Source organism: Stegastes partitus, unplaced genomic scaffold (genome assembly GCF_000690725.1).
Source record: "Stegastes partitus isolate 25-593 unplaced genomic scaffold, Stegastes_partitus-1.0.2 Scaffold1214, whole genome shotgun sequence".
In the NCBI taxonomy this organism is placed as follows: domain Eukaryota; kingdom Metazoa; phylum Chordata; class Actinopteri; family Pomacentridae; genus Stegastes; species Stegastes partitus.
In genome coordinates, this window is record NW_007578945.1 from 12,130 (window position 1) to 38,233 (window position 26,104).

At 43.7% G+C, this 26,104-nt stretch overlaps 1 protein-coding gene across 1 annotated transcript; it reads left to right on the forward strand.

Annotated features, from left to right (window-relative positions):
- The first annotated feature begins 1,548 nt into the window (after nt 1–1,548).
- On the forward strand, nt 1,549–26,003 carry LOC103368852 (RNA-binding protein Nova-1-like). The gene is made up of 4 exons (XM_008297362.1): nt 1,549–1,941; nt 9,299–9,442; nt 17,344–17,510; nt 17,868–26,003. Exons 1-4 carry the CDS (start codon nt 1,764–1,766, stop codon nt 18,885–18,887), a joined length of 1,509 nt encoding a protein of 502 aa, XP_008295584.1. The 5' UTR covers nt 1,549–1,763; the 3' UTR covers nt 18,888–26,003.
- The last annotated feature ends 101 nt before the right edge of the window (nt 26,004–26,104 follow it).

Below are 26,104 nucleotides of genomic sequence, written 5' to 3' on the forward strand. Positions count from 1 at the left end.
GGCTCCTGTGTGTCAGTTGGTGCTAATTTAACAAATATAAATGTACAACAGGGTAGCATTTGGAACCCAGTCATCTATGAACAACTGAAAAGTCAGAACCAGGGAGTTTGGACCATTTGGTTGGAATGGAAAAGACTGTAAAGGATTACTGCATTTTCTAAAACAGATGCCATTCACTTGTTGTTGTTTTTTTTGCAGCCTACTTGGTGGTTAATCTATTTGTTTTAGCTCTGTATTCTCTGAAACGTAATTAAGGGCAACTATTCCCACCACTTCATTAAATGCATAGTTGCAGGATAAAATCTTGAATTTACGGATTTAAATAAACCTTTTCATTTTTTATTTTTTGCATTGTTTTGATAGGTTGGCTTGACATAATACTATTGGTGAAATGTGATAATATTTTAATTTCTATTTTAAATTCAGTTTGTAGTAACTTAATTAAACTTGATTTCAAGTCTCTTCCCACTAAACACGCCTGGCTGTGCAGACTAAATGTCAGCGGCTTCAGACTGTGTGTCAGAGGACCTGTAAGCTAAACTCATATCATTTCTTTTACAACTATTTGGTCATAGTTTCAGCTGTGAGGCAGAGTTTGGGCCACACATGCTCATATAGCTGATGGAACATGTTGTCCTGCTCAGGTTGCGAACGCTCGTCAATTTAGATTTGGCCCTTGAGTTTAGTGAAATAGTGGATAAGTAGGATAAAGTTTCAGCTGCTGCTTGTCATGTTTATTATTTGAATCAATTAATACCTTAAAAACTACCACAGAAAAAAGAAAAAAAACAAAAACTACTGAAGAAAATCTAAGTGGAACAAGTAGAGCTGTCGACTTAATAACTTATATTTATGGTAATTAAGTACAAAACATACAAAAAGTCATTAAAACAAACTAGTTGGTGCAACTTCCTTTTTATGATTAACTGACTCATAGACTGGTGTTAATCACCAGTAAGTAAAGATGCACAGATTGTTCAGTCCAAACCTTTCAGAGTGAGCCATTCATGGACAGGCTCGTTTCAAATGGACTGAACACAAAACCCTCATTTTACATCAGAGCTTCTTGTTTCACTAAACTAGAAACTAGAAGCTATTGACTGGATAGAAAACAGCCCAAACACTAAAACTAACAAACATTTAGATGAATAATAACACTGAGCAGCATCAGTTTGTTGGTCTGGTTCCTGTGTCTGTGCTGGACCCTGGTTCTGGCCGGTCAGTGGCACTGTGGTCCTCTGAGCACCAACTCGGTGTTCTGCTCTCCTGCACTACAAAGGCACAATAACAACAGCTGCTCTCATCTCACTGCACTTCTCCGGGAAAGATGGCGTGAAGATAAGTTAAGAAAGCCATTTTCCAGCGCGCTGCCTCCTGCAAAGCTGTTGCACTTGTCTAAATGGCAGAGCTGCCCTCACACTGAGCTGCTGCTGCTTTATTTTAAGGCGCGGGTTGTTGTGCGCGTCAACAATAAGGAACATGCTGCTGGAGCGGCGCGGAGCGCGTTAAATGAGCGCGTTTCACTCAATGGGATTTTTATATTTAGCTGTGTGAGGGACGCGCCAGACGAGCAGCAGGGCAGCGGGAAGAGGAGACCCCGATCCCGGTGTTGTCTGACATTTTGGTCCCTTTGAGACCGTTTCGAGCCCCAAAAACTTGCCGTTCGTATCGCGCTACCAGGCTATGTGGTGGTGGTGAGGGCGCTGTGCGTGTGACTGAGAGGGGGAATAGCGCAAATCTATCTACAGCTCCTCGGGGGAAAGATGATGATGGCCGGTGGTGGTGGCGGAGCAGCCGTGGACCATAACGGGATCTACTCAAATCCGAACCTCCACAGCCTGCAGCAGCCCCATATGGAGGCTGATAACGCGGACTCCCGTAAACGACCGCTGGAAACTCCGGCTGAGGAGGCCGGCTGTACCAAACGCACCAACACTGGAGGTAAGAGAGAAACAAGAAGCAGCTCCTCCACCGTGTCTCCTCCACATGAAGTCAGAGCTGTTGTTGTGCGAGCCTTTGCATGTGTGGTGGAAGTGCAACAGCAAAACACAGCTCCACTGTGAATGCACTGAAACACAGGCAGAGCCCAGCAGCAGGTCTGGGCTGCATGTTGGCTGCAGCCGAACATGCAGCACCTGTGCACTTGGCACTGTGAAGCACTGCCCGTGTTTATAGCTGTTACTTCATATGCTGCAGATCCCAGCAGGGACAGCAGGCAGCCTGACTGAGCCAGCGGCCTCCTCGGCTCAGGTCAGCTTTGAATTTGAACCCAGTCACCTCTGGGCTCCACATCTGGAGGTGTGCTGTGAAGTCTTTCATTCAGAAGAGACGTGGTGATTTGTGTGCAGAGGCTATAATGTTATAAAGTGTACATGCTGCTTATCATTGTGTCAGTGTTGCAGTCTCTGACAGGGATTCCCTCATGCTTTCTTGTGCAGAGACCAAAGACAAATCTGCGCTTTGCACGATGTGATGAGGAAGTTGTTGACAGGTTACAGTGGCAGAAACAGAAGAAGAAGAGAGCCTATGACAGTCATGTCAGAGCAGTCTCTAACCTGCATCCTATAGTGCCAACTTTGTGAATCAGTAGTGACGGGAAACATCCTGTTCGGGCCTCGGCTCAGATCACTGGGGAACCACTCACCTGGAGTGGGAGACGTATTTTCTGGGTTGAGGTCCCACTGATCTCACTCTTTGATCCGCTGTTGATTTGTGAGCACCGACAAGAAATGGACAAGTAACAGCAGCACTCTCAGGTTCCCCTCAGATGGATGCAGGTCTCTGCAGATTTAGTGTTTGAGATCTCTGACATTTTAGTGACATATTCCTGGTTTAGGCTGATTCAGAGCTGTCGCATTAACACACTTTAAGTGCAAAGGTGAGCTATGTAGAAAAGCCAACAAGTGAAAATCATGCAGCCCTTCAGGGTTCACCCTCATCACCAGTGGTAGTTAGATTCCTATCAAACTCAGGTTATTTATAGGCTGCCCAGTCTCAGCATCTGTTTGGTATTTTGTTAGCCTGTCTGACATACCAGCTTGTATGCTGCCTCTGTGATGGTAAAATTTTGAAATACTTGAATTCTTACCACGTACGTGCTCAACAAGCAGGGCTGGGTGGTGCAGCTGTTGTCAAACGAGGATATTCCTGCACGGAAATCTGAACACTCTGATTGAAGTTAAAGGATAATAACAGATCAGACAGAAGCCCTCCACGTTACATCTAGCAGGAGTGAGACTAGTGCAGAAATAATACAGCGCCATTTTAATGAATTGATCTGAATTTCCTTTTCTGGAGGAAAAATGGTTTTGGCCAATAAAGAATCAACAAGGAGGTGTGTGTGCTCATGCTTTATTATTCGTCAGTAAGATGTCGGGGTGCAGCAGTGAGGATGATGGCTGAATCCAGCTACTGTACATCTTATTTCAGCTTGTGATTGTCACGGTCTGCAGCTCACAGGGACCACTTATTTAGGAACTTAATGTTAATTAGACATCTACAGAGAATAGGCAGTTTCTTCACCATATGTTACTGAAATTTCTTTGTCTTTGTGTCCCAGACACCCCGCCATTCAGTGGCAGCAGCATTATATCCTGTTTCTAACAGCACGAGCACGCTTCTGCTGCACCTCACTGCACCTCTGAAATGTAATTTCAGCGGGGCACATAAGAACCCTTGTGCCACCAGACAGTATTTTAAAACTGATTCACCCCCCATATGTCCTCCATTAGCACCCGTAAAACCTCTGTGGAACAGTGCAGTCACATGGCGTTCTGCCTCAAGGAGAGTTTTCACCATTCAGGCGTGGTACACAGACTTTGCCACAATCTTCCTGTCTAATACTGAGGTGATAGGAATGGCTTGATGGTGTGAGATTACATTTGGAAAATCTTGATAAATACTGCAAAGCATATTTCACACAGTCAGACTTTTTTTTTAATGCTCTTTCATCCTGCTCTACCAAGCCGACTGCTGGTTTTTAAAGGCAGCTTCATCACACTTTCTGAGTCTGGAGCTGCACAATTAATATTGTGCTGATGACGGTTTAACTCTGAAGAGGCTTCCTTGTTTTCTCAGAGGCAAAGGTTTTCCAGATGGCTTCCTAAAGCAGATCTTATCTTTGAACAATACCTGATCACTTAATCAAGGAAAACAATGAGAACGTCCCATTTGTAGTCATTACCGTCTCATCCCCAAGCTGCTGCTGTTTTGTGCATTGTAGAAAAAAAGGTGGACACGTGCAATTAATATTTCAAATTACAATCACGATGTGTGCGTTTAGCGCTTTGCTAGCATTTTAAAATAAATGCTAAGATTCAGGAAGTGTATAAGCTCAACATCACACACCAGGAATTACTCGTTTTTGTCATTTAGATTTTGAACGTGCAGCTTTTCATTTGTCAAGACAAATTTGGCTTGCGGTCAGCATCAGAGTGTCAAAAATGAATTAAACTGTTTTATCATCAGATCTTAATGAAGTCCATTTTATTCAGTGACTTGTATCACTGCAGCGTCTGTCTACAGGCCCCTTATTGCTCTTCTTCATGGAGGTATTGACTGTATTTATTATACGCAAAATGCAGTTTCTGTAATACAGTTTAGCTTAGCACAATCTCAAAAGCAATATCTGTCTTTGAATTAGAGTTATTCAGGCAAAATGTCAGACAGTGTGGGGGGCATTTTGATAAACAGTTTAATGCACTTTGGGGCTAATTTTACCACAATCCTGCAGGCTGAGCTCGACCACACAGTCTACCTTCACCTGAGGTGCACATTTGTAATGACTTACAGAAAACAAATGTTTCATGAGCATCCTGTCGCCCGGTGCTTTATGTAACGTGTTTCAGCATCGCCTCCCGTCGCACATGCGTTACATGTAACAATGCAAACCCACAGCCTGCCTGGCAGCACTGGTAGACAGCCTGATCATCTTCAGCCATCCCTGTAATCACCAACCCCTTGACTACGTCTGATATTGATCACGTTATTCCTACCGAACTGATCATTAACATGACTGGCAGTTACAACAAAGAGAAGAAAGCCTGTGCTCTTTCAAAGCTGAGCCCCTCGTTGTGCATTAAGAGCCGTGGACACTGAATGAGGGAAATTACTCCTCTTTTATCAGCGTTGCCCTTCTCTCCTCAAAATGAACATCTTTCATTCATTTCTCTTTCTAATTACCCATACTCTGAGCCCATGTTGCTGGCAAGCATGTGTCTTCCAAAAGGTTGTGTGGCTGAGGGATTAGGTATGATCTCGTAATGTTGCTAATGGAAAGGTTGGCACAGGAATGTGAGCTGTATTTTTTATTTTTTTTTAATTTTTGGTGGGAAGGACACAGGTGCCCTTGCAGAGCGATGTGACGTGAGCGGACTGTGAATTTGCCAGGTGGCAGTGAAAGAGAGAATGAGAGAGAGCGATAGAAATGAAGACAGAGCAAAGCGGAGAGAAAGGGAGAGATAGATAGACCGTGAGAGGGAGTGGAGTCTACAGGGAAGCTGTGTCTATATACCAGAGCATCTCTCAGTAAATGAGACTGCTAAAATTTTCTGCAAGGCATTTGCTTCAAAACCAAATGGGCCACGATGTTCAGGTTTGATTTGTGGATGAAACTAATCAGCAGTCAGGAAAAAAAAAGGAGTTCTGTGCTTTCTGTAGGTTCCCTGGAAAGCACAGTTAAATGAAGCTGGACCTCCCGTGTCCACGCGCAGACACTGACGCACATGCACATTGCAGTTTTTACACACATTCAGTCACTTAAGATACCTCTCGGTGTAAGATTTATAGGCGTAGTGATTGGCTTCATCACCCCCCTCCACCATTCTGCGGCACTGCCATTTGCAATGGTTGATGAGCCCCTCCGCCCTCTCAAACATGGCCGTCTAAGGGATTGGGGGTGGGGGAAAGGAGGAAAGGAGGGTGGGTGGCGTAAGGCACGCTGTCTCAGATCACTCCTCCTCCACCTCCTTCATCATCTGCTTATGTTATCCATACACCTCTTCAGCCACCGTTGAAGGTCACTCCACATGCTTCCTCATTCACCGCTAAAGCCCGCTCCCTCAGCCACTTCACCTTTGTCACTTTCTACAAAAAAAGTGAGTGAATGGACTGCCATACTTTATAGTGCTGCGTCAAAAGAGGCGGAGTAGGGGAGAAAATTCAATTTTTTGGGACCGGTATCGGGGGGTGGGGACATGACGTTCTGGAGGGAGGAGGCTGCCCATTGGCCGAGCGAGGTGTCAGTCCTGCGCGCTGCTGCAGACGGACAGGCCACTCGATGAATATGGATGAGAGCAGTGAAAAGGGTGATGCGGCAGGGAAGACCCCCCCCTTCAAACCGATGCAGGCTTGAACAATGCGTGCCGTCTTTCACTGAAAACACTGAGAGCCTGCATTAGCATTTTCTCAGACAATTGAGGCTCTGGCCAGCTGCAGGCATGGCTCGGATGCTGCGGTGAAATCTCTTTTTCTGCACCCACTGATGAATTAGACCTCGGTGAAAAAGGTCGACTGGCCGCATTCCTCAACACTACCATTGCACCTATGCCTAGGCTAATGTTAAGATCCCCTTTAGAGATTGTACCGCGGCATTGATGGCGATCTGACAGAGGACTTGAGAAGCAGAAGATCTCAGAATGGGTAAGCCTCAAACTCTTTATGTCTGACTTGTTGAATTTATCCATCATGCTAGACTACATGCAATTTCATACATCTGAAGCTCATTTGTTCATTATTGCTCATTTTTGTTCCATCGTCCTTGCTGCCTGTCAGGAGCAGGTTAGTCCATTGAAATGCAGAATGGGTACTTGGAGGGGTAGTGGGAAGGAGGGAGGACGGTCACAAGGCATTTCCTCCTGACCCACCCCCCTCGAGTGACTTAACTAAACACATTTGGCTCAGAGTCCGTGTCTCTCCTCCAAGCCATCCTTCCAGTATTGGAAGCAGGGGTTTGAACTAACACCCCACTGGCTCCGCTTCCCAATGTGCCCCACTGCTCCCGTTCCCTGGCGGATTGCAGCAACAGATTGCCATGTTTACTCTACCACATGACGCCATTAAAACCTGTTACTGTGATCTCAGACACTAGGACGGAATTAATTATTGACTAATGACAGCAAACGTGGCTGTGAGGGCGATGGAGGGAATCTTAGTGGCTTCCTCCCCTGCTGGGTTTACTCTGGCTGAAGATGAGCAGAAAGTTACGCAGTGGGTTTGGGCTTGTCTGTCAACAACAGGTCTTTGGATGTTTGGATCCTGCAATCAGCATCATTCAAATGAGACTCTTTTTGTGGCCACGGTATCTGATACACTGCGATAGGAGTGAGGTCTCGAAAGCTTTACGGCGACCGAGTCAGTCGTGAATGATGGTTATTTTTTCACCAAGGTCATTTTATTGTTATTCATTGAGAGAAAAACAGAGAGCTGACTGCAATGTAGTACAGAAGTCCAAATATCAGAAAATGGCCAGGGAGGATTTGAGCCAGTTGTGGGATGTCTGCGTGAAGATTTCTCTTCTATTTCTTTGTTCTCAGAAAAATGACATAGTGACCAACACCTGACATATTTCCTAGCTTTTGATGATGTCTACGTATGCGAGTCCATGCTAATGTAGGCATAATGCATCATGGGATTTTGGATTGTCTCCATGAGTACGGCTAATTAATCCAAATCGAAAGTGAAATTGCGTTAACAGTCATGTCATTGTCTGTATATTTGTCAGAGCAATTGGTTATGGGTGATGTGCACGAAAAACAAGCCTGTGTCTGAATGGAACATGAGGGGCATATTAATGCAATAAGGAGAAGAACCAACATGTAGGCTGTGAAATTCCTTAATGTCACAGTGCCATGTTCATTCACATCTGAGTCTAATGAGTGCATAACTGAGGCAACAGGTTGGTCTCAGTGCAGGGCGGTCCACCTCCATCCATCCATCCATTCATCCATCCTCCATCCATCCTCCATCCATCCCCACCATACCGGTCAAAGCCCCCACAGTCGGGACCCTGCACAGGGATGCAGTGACACTGTGACAGACCCTGTGGCTTTGACAGCCGAGATCGAAAATCCGTTCTCGTGCTACACTTTAAAATATATCACAGATCTCGTCATACTAGGACGGACAGTGCCTTTTTACATCTCTACCCGCTCCAGTGATGTCACCCTTGGAGCAGCTGAAAAGGATCGAACATGACGTCATTGCATCCACATCAGCATGCAGAGCAGAGTATTTGTATCAGTGCTTCAGTATACTAAGTATGCACCTTTACTCAGAGTTAAGCATGACGTCATCTATATAATATCTGGAATTCAGTGAGTAATCCTGGCTGCCACGCATCTATAAATATCATATTTTTGATGTGTTGTTGGCAGGTTCTTTAATAGTATTTGGGTCCGAGCTCAATATGTGGCTGATTACTGTTTAGTAGATTATGCACTCAGTGTGATCAGGGTGTTCTTGGACAGACGTTTTTCCCGCTTTGGTGCTGATTAATTCTTAATTAGAATTATAGAAAAAGTAACTTTCCCAGCTGAAAGGGAGAAACATGTTTGGCCGCTAATTCTTCAACCTGACGTGCTGTCAATCAGCGACTGCTACAAGCCACTGTAAGCCACCGAAGCCCCTTCCAAAATGGAGGAGATTTAGACCATCTTGGCAGTATACCCTTTCAACAAATCTGTGGGATTGGTTCCCATATGTCCTCCACACGTCTGTTAATTACGAAGGATCACTCTGTCTTGGCATTCATGAACTGCATGGAGAATGAGTTCATGTGTTTGCGTTTAGTCCTCCGAGTGTCACTTTCTTTCTCAGGATGCATCATTTTCACATTCGGGCTGAACTATTAGTTCTGCTTTCCTTCCATTCATGTGTGAAGACTGGTTTTAACGCCGGGCTTGGCTGTGTATTTAGTAGGTGGTTGCTAAAACTCCTTGAAAACAGTTAAAATTAGACCTCTGCAAACTGGAAAGGAGGTCATCATTTACTCCACAAGAAATCTGGGACAGGACACAGAACATGTCACCAATCTCTGGTAAAATGTGAATGCAGTGAAAGCTACCAAGACTCCTACTCAAAAGGCAAACATGTCTTTTGAGGTACCTTCCCTTCACCAGCAGAACACAGAATCATAAATACGTTAGTACCTTTTCCCATATATGTCAAAGCTGCGGATCCCATTGTAATCTTTTGCTTGTTCAGGTTATTGGGGGCTGGGTACCAGTGTGGTGTCTATGATGATGTGCAGAGCTGCTTTACAAGATGTGACCCTTTCCCACTTTGTGTGTCTCTCCCCCAGAGGAGGGTGAGTACTTCTTGAAGGTGCTGATCCCCAGCTATGCAGCCGGCTCTATAATTGGCAAGGGCGGCCAGACCATCGTACAACTGCAGAAAGAGACGGGTGCCACCATTAAGCTGTCCAAATCCAAAGACTTCTACCCAGGTAAGAATGAACGCTCGGTAATTAAAATTGATGAGCATAAAGGCGTACGTACATGAGAGGAGCTGTCTACCTCGTCACCCAGCTGAAGGAGTGGTGCCTTGCTGGAAGACAGCACTTGATATTTCCTCTTCATTTGGCTTCCCAGAAATAATTGCAGTCCATTTTAATCACACAGCAATCATAAACACTCTGAACTTAATTATCCTTACGTCCTTGAGGGACTAAACATGCATGTAGATGTTACAGCTGTCAGACGCTGCATTCAAGTCTGCAGCCATTTCACTTCATTTATTTGTAAGATTAGTTTTTGGCATTTCTGCTATTCATAATGGATTAAATGTGTGCAGCGAGTCTGCGGGCTATGACACACAACAAAGGTTCCTTTTCCAGAGGCTGATGTGCAGGCGTTGCCATGTTACGTGTGCCCCGGCCGTCAGGTTACCAGCACGCTTAGCGATTTCACGCTCAATAAAGGTGCTTGGTTAACACGCTTCATTGTAGGGTTACAATATTTATGTCATTACAGTATAACAACTGTCGGACATTTCTAGTAAAAATCGTGCCGTTGTGTCCACCTCTCCAAAAAATAAGTGCAAATGCTGTGTTGCAGAGGACATACATCCAAAGCACTGATTGTGCTGGAGAATGTCACTCAAAGCTGGCAACAGGAGAAGGATGTTCGTGCAGCTCAGCGACCCCTATCATATGGAGGTCAACGCTGAACCATCTTATCCTCCAAATACAAAACGGCTGAGTCGTAGAGGAGTCTGGGTGTTTGTCCTTCATGCCTCAGAGGAGGCTTCAACCTGCTGAAAAATAACAGGTGCTGAGCGTCTCGCTGCTTATTAGGTCCAGATGTTTTCTGTGATAACTGATGCAAGCAAATAATCCCTGTGTTGTAGTGTCCTTTTTACTGTATATATATATATATAGAACATAAAATCCTGTCTTTAAATAGAAAACATGCAGCTGTAATTTGTAGCCCAGGTTCAGAACGTGAGAAATACTCCAGATGTTTTCAAATCGTCCATCCAGAATGCAGTTTTCCACCATAATGGCTACTTTACATAGTCAGTCTGTCCTATGACCTCTTTAGTTTGAGCTGTAAAGGACAAAATATTACACTATCTATAGGGAAAATACAAAAAGTTTGAAGCTGGCCTGTTGTTTTGTGAGTTAGATGTGATATAGTGAACTGACTGCATCATGGCACTGAACTACTGAGGGAAAGGAAAAGAAGGATGTTTGAGCAAATATTTTTCCTGTCCTGTTTCTTCCACCATGTTTCAGTTCACCGCATTATGAAAGGACGCATGTTCAGAGGGCATGGCTGGGATTCTCTGCACGGGAGGCCGGCTACGTTTGAGGGAATGAGTTACGGCTCGTTCACTGGCATTGGAGCAAATAAAAGGAGTGATATGTGTCCTTATTTCTCGCTTTGGATTGTGGATGTGTTCATAGGCCACCACCTGCTCTGCCCATCCCCCTACTCATTATCGTGATGAGTGAGAAGAAGAGTTCAGGGAGAGAGTGCTGGCAAGGATCTGATTGGGTGGTTGTTCTGGCCCACACAAGTAAAATGAAACGACTGCTACTGTACACTGCACAATAGCTGAGAGTGCCGCTTTCTGAGAGGTCAGCGGAGGCGACACCTTGCTGTTTTAAGTGTGGGCAACCTGATGAAGTTGGTAAAAAAAACTTGTCCTAAACGTTAGAGGCCAGCATTCAGCATGTCAGACTTATCAGCTACATCTGTTTTACTTTCCTTTAGTGTTGAATCAGCTACGGTTTGGGCTAGTATAGCATGCTAATGCCTCTACACACAGTTCACGCCCTTATCGCTCATCCTGCAGCAGACCAAGCACACTCACGACAGCACAATTGCACACCAGAGAAATCAAGGGACAACAACCGATGCAGCCATTTTCTTCTGCTATCCTGTCTGTGGTGGCTCAGTCTGAGACTCCCACCCTCCTCACATCACCCATCCGTCAGTGGAAGACATGAAACCATGAATTTAAAGGTCTTGATGGGGAACTGTACAACTGGGCCCTGCTGTGGCAGACTGAGATGGATGAGCGGAGATAGTGAAGGGTGTGGATGATGCATGATTGTATGTGAGCGAGGGGACAGGGGGGCAGGCCCAGAAATAGCCTGTTTCAATCTCTCTCTGTGGACATGACCCCTCTCCCAGCTGTACTCAAGCTGCTCCCACACACGCCAAGTTTCCTCTTTCCTCCTCCCCACTCACTGTTTCACTCAGCTTTGGTTCCTGGTAGCTGGGAGAGTTCGGCCAGATTCGATGACATCATACTTCTCTTAAAATTTTGTTTGCATGCTCGCTTCCTAACACACGGACGCTAACTTTTCCCATTTTCATTTTCTGATTTGACTAAGCTGTTGCGAGGCTGAACTGCTGCAGCCCCCATACATGCAGCATGCTACGCATTCACCCACTTGTACTGTGCATTCAGCACATACACACGCCTACTTACACCTACTTACTCACATCCGCATATTTAAGCAGCTGCACAGAGAGTTGTGGGAGTTCACGATTTGAACACAAACTTAGAAACAAAACTTCAAACCCTCTGAGCAGCTGGCCTCCAGCCAAGTACACGGATTGAGTTACTTTGTACAGCACGAAGCACATGAGGTTGTTGTGATGTCATAGAAACACAAGGCGTATGTTTTCCATTATCGGATCATAAAATATAAATCACAATAGTGAACTCGTGGTGGGAGACGCTGCTTTTCCACAGTGTATAAGGTGAGCTGTTCCCTTTAGAAAGGAGCGCACAAAGAACCGTCATAAACCTCGTTGTTTCCCAACTCTGTGTCCGTATGCAGCGTGTACTGATGTTCCTTTTTGGACAGTTTCACTTCTGTTTAGGGCCCAGACTTACTTCCCAAGACTGATGTCTGTGTCTCCAGTAAATTATCGTCCAACTTTAAGCAGAAGCAGTTGTTAAAAGGTGGTGTTGTGCGTCTGTTGTTCTGCTTCATGGAGCTAGTGTTGTGTTGTGTTGGAGAGCAGGACTCTCCTGACCTGATCTGCGAGCTCAGGATTGGACGTGTCATTGTATTACACAACAAGTGAACAACTGCTACAGTTTTTTGGGACCGGTAAAGGTCAGCTGATTAAAGGCACACTCTCCTAGCTTTACACACAGGCCAGTGGACTTGTCAAAGTTGTAGGATATTGTCTAGTACTGCCTGAGAAAATCGTGTAGTCACAGATATTTGGGCTTCGGCTGGATAGTTGTTTAGCACAAAACCTGTATTGCAAGCTGGAATTGTGGCGTTTGGACCCCTCATTGTGGTTTTAATGAAGACACGATCAAGCTGAGCTACAGCTCATGTCGTGTTGTTGGGGCATGACCCACACTCAGGACTAAAAGTCAGGATATCTTGGCCTGTGCTGTTTTACTACACTGTGAACATTTGGTTAAGGAGGAGCGGCAAAGCAAGAATGTACCTGCCTGGTTGTCTTGTGCACGTGACAATAAACCTCCTGAATCCTGATTCTTTAGTTCTTTTCAAATGAAGGAACTGTCTCATAAAGCTTTATGGATTTGCATGCTGGAGTGCTCAACCTGTGCTAGTTATTAGACCCCATGACTGCTGACGCTGACACACGTTTTTAGGCAGTAAAAACTTTTGCTGTTAATATATCGGCCTGTAGTCTCCACACACACACACACACACACACACACACACACACACACACACACACACACACACCTACACACACACACACACCTCCTATATAAATTGTCTCATATGAAAACATTTGATCTTTTTTTATAGATTATAAAAAGGATGCCGATGAAATGTTTCAGAGCTCTACTACTTACTAGCTGCCATTAGCACCAGTGCTAGCTACTATTATAAACCCCAGCAGTCCGATAACACAGTGATTTGATTCCCTTGTGCCACAGCTCCTTATTTTAGCATTTAGCTGAGCCTCCTCCTGACCCAGGCCCGCCCGTGCTCGACCTTTTCAACTTTTTGTACTTGACTCATTGTTCTGTGGCGCGATGCTACCAGATTTTTTTTTTTCTTGCAATGCTCTTTTGCTGATGTTCGTTGAGTATTGTTAGCACAGCATTCTAATTTAAACCCATTTACTTGTTCTTTGCAAAAAGGAAAACCGAATTCCTGATTGGCTTTTAATTACTGCGAGCTGTGTTGTAGATCCATGCTGTGTACTGGAGCTGCCAGACAGGTAAACGCCGTGTCTGGTGTTGGCTCGACACTTTTTAGTGAGATAAACCAAAAAAACCAGAATGTTCTATGCAAAGATTGTGTAGCAACAGAAAATGAGACAAGACACGCATCAGTGAGGATCAGTAACTGTGACATAGATTACCGTACAGAGTAAAACTGTCTGTTTTCAGTTGTGTCGTTTTTGCTTGTGTCACAAAATGTCTGAGGAACCGTCTCCACCGTCTGCAGTTTGTGTTGCGTAGCTCCTCCATTTGCTTTCATAATAGAAGGAACATCACAGTGGTTTTGGTGTGCAGATGTTATCATTTGTCACGGGATTAACGTGGATCTGAACGTACAGAAAACGTTGCGCTGCTGACATGGTTCACCGTGTTCACGTCACGTTTTGCTTTAGTTGATTCTGCTGCTCAACACAACTTTCAAAGCTCTCCATCGTTTGATTTGCTTCATGTATTTGCTTAGCGTTTCTGACGTATGTATTTCTGATGCTTACTGGTCAAATATAACACTATTTATAGGGTTTAATGTTTGTTTAACGTGAGTCTGGTTCTGTTTTTACTTCATGTCACATACAGGGCGGCAAATCTGTATTAATCCACTACTGGCATAATCCCCAAAAAGACTCCATTTCCACCTGTTTTGGTGACGTTTGCTGAAGACCAGAGCACACAGCTGTTATAGGGGCACTGGTGGAATTCCTAAGACAAGTGTAGCTGTACATCTAATCTGTTTGTAAAATGTAGAGACCACCGACGTAACGGCTGAGTCAGGACGTCTTTTCAAGACAATACAGAATATAGGATGTCACCAGGCTTATCTTACAGAAAAAGATTGTGTTCAGCTTTAAACTGTCTTTGAGGCCTGATCAAAAGACTTCTGGTGTCCTTACTGTTCAACAGAAACATTCCAGGTGTATTTCAGTGGAAAACAGATCCTCCATTACTGCTGTATTTATACCTTTAGGGGACCCATAATCCCATTTGTGCCTACACGCACAGTTTACTTGCATTGCTCATCTTCCAGCCGGCTAGAACCAGGTTCACAGAGCAGCTCAGTCTGTCACTAAAGTTCCTGCTTCTCTGCGCTAAATTCCAGGAAAATACTCTAATAAGTTGGACTTGTTTTCTGTGTTTGTTCTTTCAAAGATGGCCACAGGGATTGGTGGGAAGTTCTGGTCAGGGCGTGATGTCATGTAAAAGTTTTCCAGCAGACGTCTTCTGTTTCACTACAAAAGATTCCCACAATTAAAATCAGTGTTTACATGTTACGAAGGCGAGCCATATGGCAGCAACGTGACATGATGAATATAATCACAACTGAGATTTCCAACAAAACCGTTTCAGCTCAGTTTGTAGTGTGAATAATTACTTAGAAAATCTGCTGATGTGATGACAGTAATTATGGGTGATACTTTAAGTGTGGCATGCTAACAGTCTAAATAAATCAGACAAAGGATTTGGACAAGCTAAAGCAGAGACAGTTTCTCATCACGGAGAGGCTGCGTCAACCGGAGAGAAGTGTTGAAACTTTTCTTGCTTCAGGATCAAGATAGAAGACCTGAGAGTCACTGGTCTTGTGGGGAAAGCTGAAGGCTGAGATGTGTGCTCTCTGGGGCACTGACACATTTCGGTCCCCTGCTGCCAAGAAAAGGACAAGCTCACTGGTGCTGTGACTCAAAGCACAGAGCTTTTATTATGAAATTCGTCACTCTCTAACAGAGACGCAAGGCAAGAGCTGACGCAAGCAGTTCAGGAAGTGGAAAGGGTGGAAAAAAAATCCAGCGTTCAGATAGTTTTATGAGCTCTTTATGGTGTATCATCAGCGACAAAAGTTGAAGTAACACATCATCGTCTTTCCTTTAGGATAAACGATCAGCGACCTGGGAGCAATACTTATTCTCCATCTGTGAAAATCTTTGTGGATGCTGAGATGTTTAGCTGGATGTGAGTGTGCAAAGCAGAGGGAACTCCTCACTCAGCACTTCATGTTGGAAAAGTGTAGATAAAGCAGTGTGGACGACGAGTCGGGCCGGGACGTCTTCTAAGGATGGGTTGCGTCACTCAAGATGGCCTAGTTTGTATGTTTTTGCATCTGTGTGGGGCAAGAAAGGAGGTTGCTCAGTCTGAGAAAATGACAGCAAATGAGACCACATGAAATTCCTGAAAGTCACAGCAGAACCATGAAGTCATGCACATGTTCTGATTCTAACCCATTCTGTTTGGGTCCTGGCTACAGACACAAGCACGATTCCAGAATTTACTTCCGTTGACTGCTTTGACTTACAATACTAATTAAACACAAAGGTAAATAACGGTATTTGGGCATCATAGGAAATAATACCCACTTGTTATCTGATTGGTTTACACACTGGCCCTGGACTTTGGGCATTTTTATATCTAGAAAGCTTTATGCACGTGTTTTATATAATGTTGTGTAAAAAATGCATGGGCTGAGGACACACACGTCTACAGCAGGTTAAGCGCTTGTATTCGCAGACGTCACTTTGTCACTTGAAGAATGACAGGCTGGTGGCGCTCAGCACCACGACACGCCGAATGTGCTTCTGTCCAAGCAGGTTTCATTTATAGTCTGCTTGGTTCTCAGTGGGATCTGGATTCACATTTGTTATAGTCTCTTCTAGAGAAAAAAAATAAGGTGACGGGAGCTTAACGAGGTAAATACGCAAATAAGGTCAAAGCAGTTTAGGTGCCCTTTCCCTCCATTTTGCCTAATTAGAGTTTTCTATTGCTTTTCCTGGTATGTGTGAGCTGACCTATTGGCTGTCGAGATCCATTATTCAACATATCTGTGGCACGGAGCCGATCAGGTCTGACTTCAGCTCATTTTCATTCACTTTATTTGAGCATTTTCTGAGTGCTGGTAAAGGGCTGGAGGACAGATGCACATGTTTGTGTCACTCGTCTTGAAATCTGAGAACTGAATGAAGAGGAAAACGATGAAGTAGAAGAACACAAGATCAACTCATCAGCTGGTCTTTCTCATTTACACATTTTACCCAATCAGTGGGGAAAATGGTGCCTCGTGGTTTGGTTTGATTCTCAGATTTAAGCCGTATGTCAGAGCAGCGAAGAAAATCAGGAGAAATTTCAGATTTGACCAAAAAATAGTCAAGAGTGCAAGGCAGGAAGGTCGGCACAAAAGGCTGAGTGTTTTAAAAATCTTGCAAGCAAGTATAAAGGACTCGCTGTTGCATCACCTGTTTCCACAGCTCGGCCCCTTTACCATGGCAACGGAATGCCGGTTGGGTCGTCAATGTGGGCGTAGAAAGAAGCCTAGAGGAAGAATAAATGTGTGTTTAGTCTATTAGAGCTGCAAGGCAAGGACAGGCTCAGTATTACAGCACTGAAAGTGTTACATCATTGAAGAGGAATCCTTCTCCCCCCCTGTGGCTCGCTAACCAAGCACGGTTCAGTCTTTCAGCTGTTTCTCTGTTGATTGTGTAAATGGAGGAAGCGAGGAATAGCTTAGTAATTGGGTCTCTTTGTGAAATGTCAAGGAACATTCTTCATTGCCAAGGCATCTTAATATAAATGTAGATTTTAGCCCAGCCCCCCAGCAAATCCCTCAAATCTGCTTGCCAAGTACCCACTCAGAGCACATTAGAGTAACCCATCTCCTGTGTTTGTCCTCTTCCTCCTCTCTCATCAAAGGAACAACAGAACGAGTCTGTCTGATACAGGGTACGGTCGAAGCCCTCAATGGCGTCCACAACTTCATCGCGGAGAAAGTCCGCGAGATGCCCCAGAGCGCCCAGAAACCAGAGCCAGTCAGCATACTGCAGCCACAGACCACGGTCAACCCCGACCGAGTCAAACAGGTGAGCTTCTGTGTGTTCATTGTGTGGTCTTACGTGGTAGGAACAGTTCACTTCCAGGACGCTTTGTTTATTAGTTGCCAGTCTCGCTTGTTCTCTGGGCCATGACCCACAGTCTGGTCGGGTCAGGAAAATGTGAGGGTATGTGGTTATTTTTACCGACAGTCTTTCATAGCGAGACAGAGCCGTGTGGCAGCTGCAGCCTAAACCCCTGGGATTAACAAATCGCTGAGTAAAGCGGGGGCTGGTATAGTACTCTGACTCAGTGAGCGATATCCATCTTTCTGTTGACCATTTGTGCTTTTAAATCTTTCTCATGTTACCTTTTATTGCTACCACAATTTTTCTATTTCTCGACAGGCCAAACTGATCGTACCCAATAGCACAGCTGGGCTGATCATTGGCAAGGGCGGAGCCACAGTCAAAGCGGTGATGGAGCAGTCAGGGGCTTGGGTGCAGCTCTCCCAGAAGCCAGAGGGCATCAACCTGCAGGAGCGAGTGGTGACCATCAGTGGGGAGCCAGAGCAGAACCGTAAGGCTGTGGAAATCATAGTGCAGAAAATCCAAGAGGACCCTCAGAGCAGCAGTTGCCTCAACATCAGCTATTCAAACGTCTCGGGCCCAGTGGCCAACTCCAACCCCACCGGCTCCCCCTACGCCAACACGGCCGAGGTGCTGCCCAACGCAGCCGCAGCAGCCGCCACCGCGTCCAGTCTTCTGGGTCAGGCTGGATTGACAGGAATGGGCGCCTTCCCTGCCGCCATGTCCAGCTTCTCTGGCAATGACCTGCTGGCCATCACCTCAGCCCTCAACACGCTGGCCAGCTACGGCTACAACACTAACACGCTGGGCCTGGGCCTCAACCCTGCAGCTGCTTCTGGGGTCCTCGCTGCAGTAGCAGCTAGTGCTAACCCAGCCGCTGCAGCGGCGGCTAACCTGCTGGCCTCCTACGCAAGCGATGCCTCCAGCAGTGCTGGCCACCCTGCTACAGGCCTCGGTGGGTTCTCCCTGGGGTCTCTAGCAGCTGCTACCGGGGCTTCCAACGGTTACCTAAATGCTTCATCTCCACTGATGGCCTCCTCCCTATTGGCAACAGAGAAGCTGGCAGATGGGGCCAAGGACGTGGTTGAGATTGCTGTGCCGGAGAATCTGGTGGGCGCCATTTTGGGAAAAGGAGGGAAAACGCTGGTAGAGTACCAGGAGCTGACAGGAGCCCGCATCCAGATCTCCAAAAAGGGAGAGTTCATTCCTGGTACTCGGAACCGTAAAGTTACCATAACAGGGTCGCCAGCCGCTACGCAAGCAGCGCAGTATCTGATCAGCCAGCGGATCACTTACGAGCAGGGCGTGCGTGCTACCAACCCACAAAAGGTGGGCTAAAAGGAAAAAGAAGAGCAAGGAAGGAAAGGATGAAGACAGAGATAGAAGGGAATTGAGAGTCACGATGAATAGAAAAAAAAGAAACGTCCAAATATCTGTTCAATATTTCAGTATCAAATGAGAGAATCACAAAGGAGGAGGTGGGGGAGACAACCAAGATAAGTGTGTGTGAAATGTGAATGTGTTTTTAGGACTTACGTCCTGATGTTTTTTAAAAGTTTGTGTCGAGTCCTTTTGACGATGGTGATCAGAGTAAGCTGAACTGGTCCACTGCCAAGCTGCAGATTCAAGGGTGAGGCCGCAGGGCTTCACCCTCCTCCAAAACCTCATAGCTGTTTTATTTTCCTTTTTGTGTTTGGTTTTGTTGGTTTTAATTTCAGTTGCAAACCTCAGCTCCCGGTGAGCTGAGCAAGTCAGATGAAGTTCCAGCCAGCTAATAGAGCTGTTTTACAAACCTTGCTCTTTGTATACAATGCAGAATGCATTGTTCACAGGATGAGGTTTTATGACAAGCACCTGAGGTCATCTCAGTCTATGGGGAAGCAATCTGAGTATAATTTCTTAAAAAAAAAAAAAAAAAATCACATCTTTGTTGACATATGTTGAATTCTGGCTCATATCATAATTGAAGTTTCTAAATTTGGGTATTTTATATTTTCATCCTTTATTTATTGACATGGTCTCATTCAAACACAAATAGATTATTTAAACCTGTGAATGCAGGTTGATCTGAATGTAAAAACAATATTAGCCTAATGCTATTTTTTATTTACAGGGATCAAATATTGTGTTGCAGTGAAAGAAATGTATAACTCAAACCCAGTCTGAACTTCACTGTTGCTGTCTGCAAGTATAGTTCAGGGGTTAAATAATCAATGTGAGAGGATAGAGGAGACACACAGGAATGTATAAATATATTTTACATAAACACACATAGATGATGCTCCCGCAAACGCACAAACACTGAAACATATTTGCATATTCAGTCACAGCTCCAAACACACAGAAATATGTTGTTGTTTAACCCTTTCTTGGTGCTATAGGATTAGGTTTATATCTCCTTTACCATGAAATCAAAATCTCTCTGGCGACTAATCTCTTTACTTGATTTAAAACAGCCGATGTGTCGTCCAGCCATTAGTAGCCCATTGGATCTAACCCAGCCTCTCTCACCTAATGACAAATGATTGATTTCAGCATTTTTGTGATGATAAAGCAATCCAGTCTTAGTATTCCAAGTCCATTCTTGCTCCAAATGCAGGCCTTGTTTTTTTTTCTTTTCTGTTCTTTTTTTTTAAGACAAAAAATTGGCCATCCTCGAACAGATATTACCTGATATCATTTTTGCCTTAGTCAGACGTTTTGTAATTCCCAAGTATAAACTTAAAGCTCAGACTACCTTGAAGCAGTGTCTAACCAGTTCAGTTCGCAAAGGGAACAAAGCACTACAAAAGCATTTTGATAAGAAAAGCTGTATGAACCAATATCTGTGAACAAAGAAACTATTGCCTTTACATTAAGGGTACCAAATAGTCAAGAGACACACACTAATGAAAGGGAAGTAGAATGACACTTGAAAAGAAGGTTTGGACTCACTTTTTCTGTGAGCCGTCCTTCCTAATTTGCATCAAGACGGAAAAAAAAAAAGGAAGAAAAAAAAGAGAGAATAAAAAGAGGATTCTGCAGTTCTACCAGGCAGCCTGTTATCGTTCCCAAAACACGTTAAAGCTCACTAACCTCGGGTGGAGCACATAATAAAACATAAAATGTTTTGGCATCGTTGTCTTTTATGGGCAATTGTTTGTCTAATGCAGGCAGGCTAATTGTCTCGAGCATTTCTAAGCACTCGAAGATTACCTTGGCTTCCTTCTGTGCTGCTATCCATAGTGTTCATCCTGAGTACACTGGGTCTCTGAAGACTGCACTGTGAGACATTAAGAACACAATGTAAAGCGTGTCTGTCCCTGCTTGGGATGTGAGTATATTTTAATGTGCACATCTATGTCACATACACAAGACCTACCAATACTGACGGGAGGGATATCGCCACAAGAGCATTTATACTCCAGCGTCTTGTGATGTTTCTGTTTACCAATGCACTGCACTTCAATTAGCGGACATTTTCCTATCAGCAAACTACAAACTATTCTCACCACATTTTCCCGCACCGTATTCTCCAATCCTACGACGTCCACTTTCCGCCCCCCCCCCGTTGCTCTAAAGACATCGTTCAATTGTCCCCATCAACCCAAGCTCTATGATCAGCTTCCTGAATACACGGCTGTGAGGGTTGGTGCTGAGTAGTGTCCAAGAAAATCAGAACCACTCCCAGTTTTTTGGAAAATTTTAATGAATAGCCTTTTCATTTGTCATAATTCATGTTTGAAAGTAAACAGATCTGAAACAGCTCTTTGTGTCTGAACATTATGCGTGGCAATTGCAAACAGCGAGCCTTTTTTCCTACCTGACAACTTTCCTTTCACTACGTGTCTGGAAGGCTTGGCGGTCATCCACGGCGACGATCCGGCCACCAGTGAAATCACTGCATGAGATAACCTTTTACTGCCCAAGATTTTAGCATATAATAAGATACAAGCACAAAACAAGGGGATGTTTTATCAATGCAACTGGACTGCTTGACTGCAGGGAGCTGTCCGTCGGAGCTCTCTGATCAATACATAGTGCCAAACGCTATTTCTCTTTGCCCCTCATTAACTTTCCTCTTTCTCTCAACATTTTATTCCCCTGCATGTTGCTGTTTCTCACCGTTCTGATTTTCCTCCTGTGTCCTGATCCCCGTCTGTGCTTCTTCCTACACTGTGCTCTCCCCCTCTTTCTCCTTCCTCCTGTCTTGTCTTCTCATGGGCGGTGTGTTGGATGTGCTGCTGGTGGGAGTTATGCACTATAGGTCGCGAGGGTATGAAAACATTATCCCGGGCCGTAGAGTTCACAAAAGGCTAAAATGCACAGAAAACACCTGCCTCCGAAACTGTGACACCCACCAAGACCAACCAGCAGAGTTAGCTCAAAGTATCAGATTCCCTCTATAAGAAGAACAAGTAGGATCCAGACAGGTTCAGGCGGCGATCCACGGCCTTTCAAGGGAAGAGAAAGCGATGTATTTTTTTTCCAAAAGAAGGCAAATCTTGGTTGAGTAAATATTCATACACTGGCTGGCCTCAAGTGTCGGCCTCCAAACAGCATAGTAAGGACAGAATGCATACGAGAGCGAGAGTAAGGTGGGAACTTGTTTGTGACCTCAAGCCGAAACAATGACATCCTTTATGCATATCCTGTTATCTGAAAATGACTAGAATTCATTTCTGTGGAATACAATATGTCATGTCATATGATCTATATGTACTTTATTGTAGCTATTCTAGTTTGTAGTCCAAATGCAGTCCAGCGTTGTCGATACAATGTGAAACTATGTTATATTTGTGTGGATGATGAGAGTGCCAACTAAGCCTGATTAAGATTAGCTTCGCGATTTGTTTGTGCATTATGATGACTCATCATCGACCGGTGGTGTCCATATTTCTGTCATTGATGATTTAGTTTGACAGTAAGAAAATGTAAAGAATATTGGAAGCAATATAGTAGCATGTTGTCCTGTTTTGTGTTTTATGTCTGTTGTATGAACCTTTGAAATTACTAAGATTTTGAATGAATAGGTTTACATGTACTTTTTGTAAGTTATGAAAATGCTGCTATTTGATAAGTAAACTATACAAAATATTTTAGTTGAAAAGATGTCTGGTCTGTTGATTAGAAACATGCTCTAAAAGGCTGGAGCATAAAACGAGGTGTATAGAATACTATACAGTATTGGTAAGATAGTAAAAGTAATAATAGACTCCATAGTACAACCTGTGCCAAACTAGACCTCCGCAGCTTCTGAAATTGTAGATGTGCGATCAAATGTTAGATATCAATAACTTGTTTAGAAGTGCTGATCAAGTGCCAATCAAACACTGTCTTTTAAGTTAAGAAAAGATAATCAAATACATTACTTAAGAAAACAAAGGACAAAGAACTTTTTGTGCATTGTTTTATCCCATAGGTACATAGAGTAAGAGTTAAAGATTGTGATTTTTATGGATCCATGTTGTTTTACACTCCATGCATCCCTTGTGTGTTTGTTTGACCTGTGGCTTAAGTACTGCTGTTTTCTCACAAATGTCTCTATAGGCCAGCATGGACTAAGCATAACATGTTATAAGCATTCATAACATAGCCATTAACAATCAAAAATGTGTTTGTGGAGTTAGGTGTTATCTTTTTGCACGTCTTCTATTGCATGGTATCAAAGTAAATTATGGAGGAAAAAAAACTACAAAAATTTGCGAGGTGTCTCTCGCAACATTCAATGACATAACGCTGCATGCAGTCAAATGTAAAGCACTTAAGTTTACTCGCCTCATGTTAACAAAGTTGTTTTTTATGTTGTGAGTTGGGAGGGAGCTCATTATTGTCATGTTGGCCCGAAAACAAAAAAAAAGACACAGACACACACACACACAAACACACACACACACACACATCTGAGATCAGATTTCTCATCGATCAAGTTCATCTCTCGGCATCATCAGAGAAGATTTTTAGATTTCTAGGTGCAGTGAGGAGTATTAAAAATGTGAAACAAGCAAACGTGAAAATGTTACTCAGTGCATTGGCTCCTTGTGTTTTTAGGATATCAGGCATGCGTTTCGTTCTCCAGCAGGTTAAACCTCATGTGACCTGTCTCATCATGGTCTAGACTTGTTTTACGTCACAGCTTAAAAGCCCAGATCTAATCTATGAATGTACCCATTTGCTTTTTTTTTTCAGTTCTGTCGAATGTTTATCGGTCTTTAATGTAAATTCAGGGCAGGAATGTCAAATACATGTAGAGTTAATATCTATGTCAATAACAGATTTCACCTATAGTCAGGTAGGCCTCCCACGGCCACAGTCATGAACCAGATATGTTTTAACACAACTTCCGATTCGCTGTCAACATTATCTTGTTTGTTTGGTGTTGCATAAATGCACTTTACTGATCAGTGGGTCATACTGGGTGTGAAATGAAGCAAACCATGTTGGCTTTCAACAGTTTGAGTTTATTTTATTGCCATTTTTCTGTTTTTTTTCCTTCTTTTTTTTGCTGTTGCTCTGATGTGACTTTTATTTATTTATTCCCTGATCCTGTTGGGTCTCATGAATGATGGAAAGGGCTGGAGTCTCAGACAAAATAGAAAAGTAGCACCTGTTTCCTCACTCGAAGGAAGGCTTCTCCTTCACATTCCCTTCAGCAGAGGTCTGTGTCAATCACTGCGTGCTTTGTTTTGAACCAACGTGTGAAACCAGGACGGATCTGTACACCTTTGTCCTTTTGCATCCTCTTTTGCTTTTTAAAAAAAAAAAAAAAAATCCAAATTTAAACGTGGTTTTCGTTTCTCCAGCAAATTGGGATAAAAGCACTGGACTGAAGGCACTGAGGGATGCAAGCTCAACATCTGGCTGACACAGCAGTCAGGTCTGAGAGACAAAACCGGCACCAGCAAAACGATGATTGCCTCTGCCACCTCAACACGATGAAAATCACAGAGGAAGCCGTTGAATGGTTAAGGTCTAGCTATACGAACGATGTTTCTGTCTCATTCTGTTGTGTTGCACACCCCTGTCGCTGCATTTACTGCTTCACATCCGAATGCCAAACGAATTGCAGTATCATTCCAAAAGTTGTCATGTTTGTTTTGATTCTCACTCCAAATGTATTCTGGACGTTCATCCACCCCCACGGAGCCCTTTCACAAGAAGGCTAGGACTGGTTTTAAACTCTACAAACTGGCTAAGGCTGCTCGCTCCTCTCTTAAAACCTCTTCTACCTGAGTCTCACGCTCTCAGCCTACACGATATCACGATTTGTGTTCCATCACACCGAGCACCTGCTACTGTGTCCACCCTTTAAATGGATTAAGGTATTTCTGAGCCCTTTCGTCTGAGAAAATACAGGATTCTTTGCCAACCAGACATGAGGCCATTTTTGTCTTTGACCCTCTGAACCTCCCATGAACTTTGTTGACCTTCTCCATCCCCAAGAACTCATATATGTGTTGGATATTTTACACCACTTTTACTGTCAAACTCTGCCAGACTGTTCTTTTTGTTTCCTGGTTATCTGGACAATTCTGCAGGGTTAAACGCTTGCTTAAGTGTACACTGAAGAAAGCATGCCAGTACCTTGCAAACATTTTCACGTCATTGTAAATTTTCTTTCGGGGTTCGGTTTTACGTTGTTTAACCTCTGTTCTTTCCATCTCAGAAAAAAATGGACTGACAGCATAAAATCAATTATTCCAACCTAAGCAAAGTGATGTTTTGTTGATTGGGTGCATTTCTCTTTGATATTAACGACAACGGTTCTGTCTTTCATTTGTGACGAGCGAGGAGAATCTGTGAAAGTCCACAGTGTTAACTACCTAAAGGGCTTTCTAGGACAGCATTTATATGTCTTTTAAAATGAAAAAGTCCTCTGAATATGTTCAGAAAGGAAAAAATGCCTTCTTGTGCCATTTTAGAAAAAGTGTGAAAGCTTTTTATGGCAAATATTTGTCAGCAAGAGTGCCAAATAATTCCATACTGAGCCAAAAGGCTGCCAGCCTGCATAACTAAATGTTAGATCACTGGAATGGTTCCGTCCCATTTCCACTCCCCTTGAAAAACATCACCCTAATCGTACAACGTTTGAGCTCATGTACCATTATTGTTATGCTGCCAGTCTGTTTTCTGCTTTTGTCAGAGAAACATCTCAGAAGCAGTATATTTTCTAAATGATACACTGTTGATAAAAAAAAGACAACAGCTACTTTGGTGAGGGAATGAGAGGATTTTAAAAGTGTCATTGTTTTTATTATTAGTTTATTTGAACATTATTCATTAATAGATTTAACGGTAATGACTATTTAATGTAACTGTAGTACTGTGTTTGTAAAAGAAATTCAGTGAGTTGTGTTTTATGACTCGTGGACTACCAGTGAAGTCAGCATTTCAGTGTTAATAATTGAATTGTTTTTTAAAGATTATTTTTGCGACGGCAACAAAGAGTCATTATAAATGTTCATTTTAACATCACTTGTCTTCTGTTCCTTTTATTCTCCACCTCGTCCCTCTGCTCCGTCTCGCTCCAGCGAAAGGTCGAGCGTTTATATAATTGCAACCAACACATTCTATGA

Excerpts from the sequence above, each read along its gene's own strand:
- LOC103368852 (XM_008297362.1), top strand. The coding sequence starts at position 1,764 with ATGATGATGGCCGGTGGTGGTGGCGGAGCAGCCGTGGACCATAACGGG. Across the intron at positions 9,443-17,343 it reads ATCCAAAGACTTCTACCCAG|GAACAACAGAACGAGTCTGT; the intron begins GTAAGAATGAAC and ends CTCTCATCAAAG. Across the intron at positions 17,511-17,867 it reads ACCCCGACCGAGTCAAACAG|GCCAAACTGATCGTACCCAA; the intron begins GTGAGCTTCTGT and ends ATTTCTCGACAG.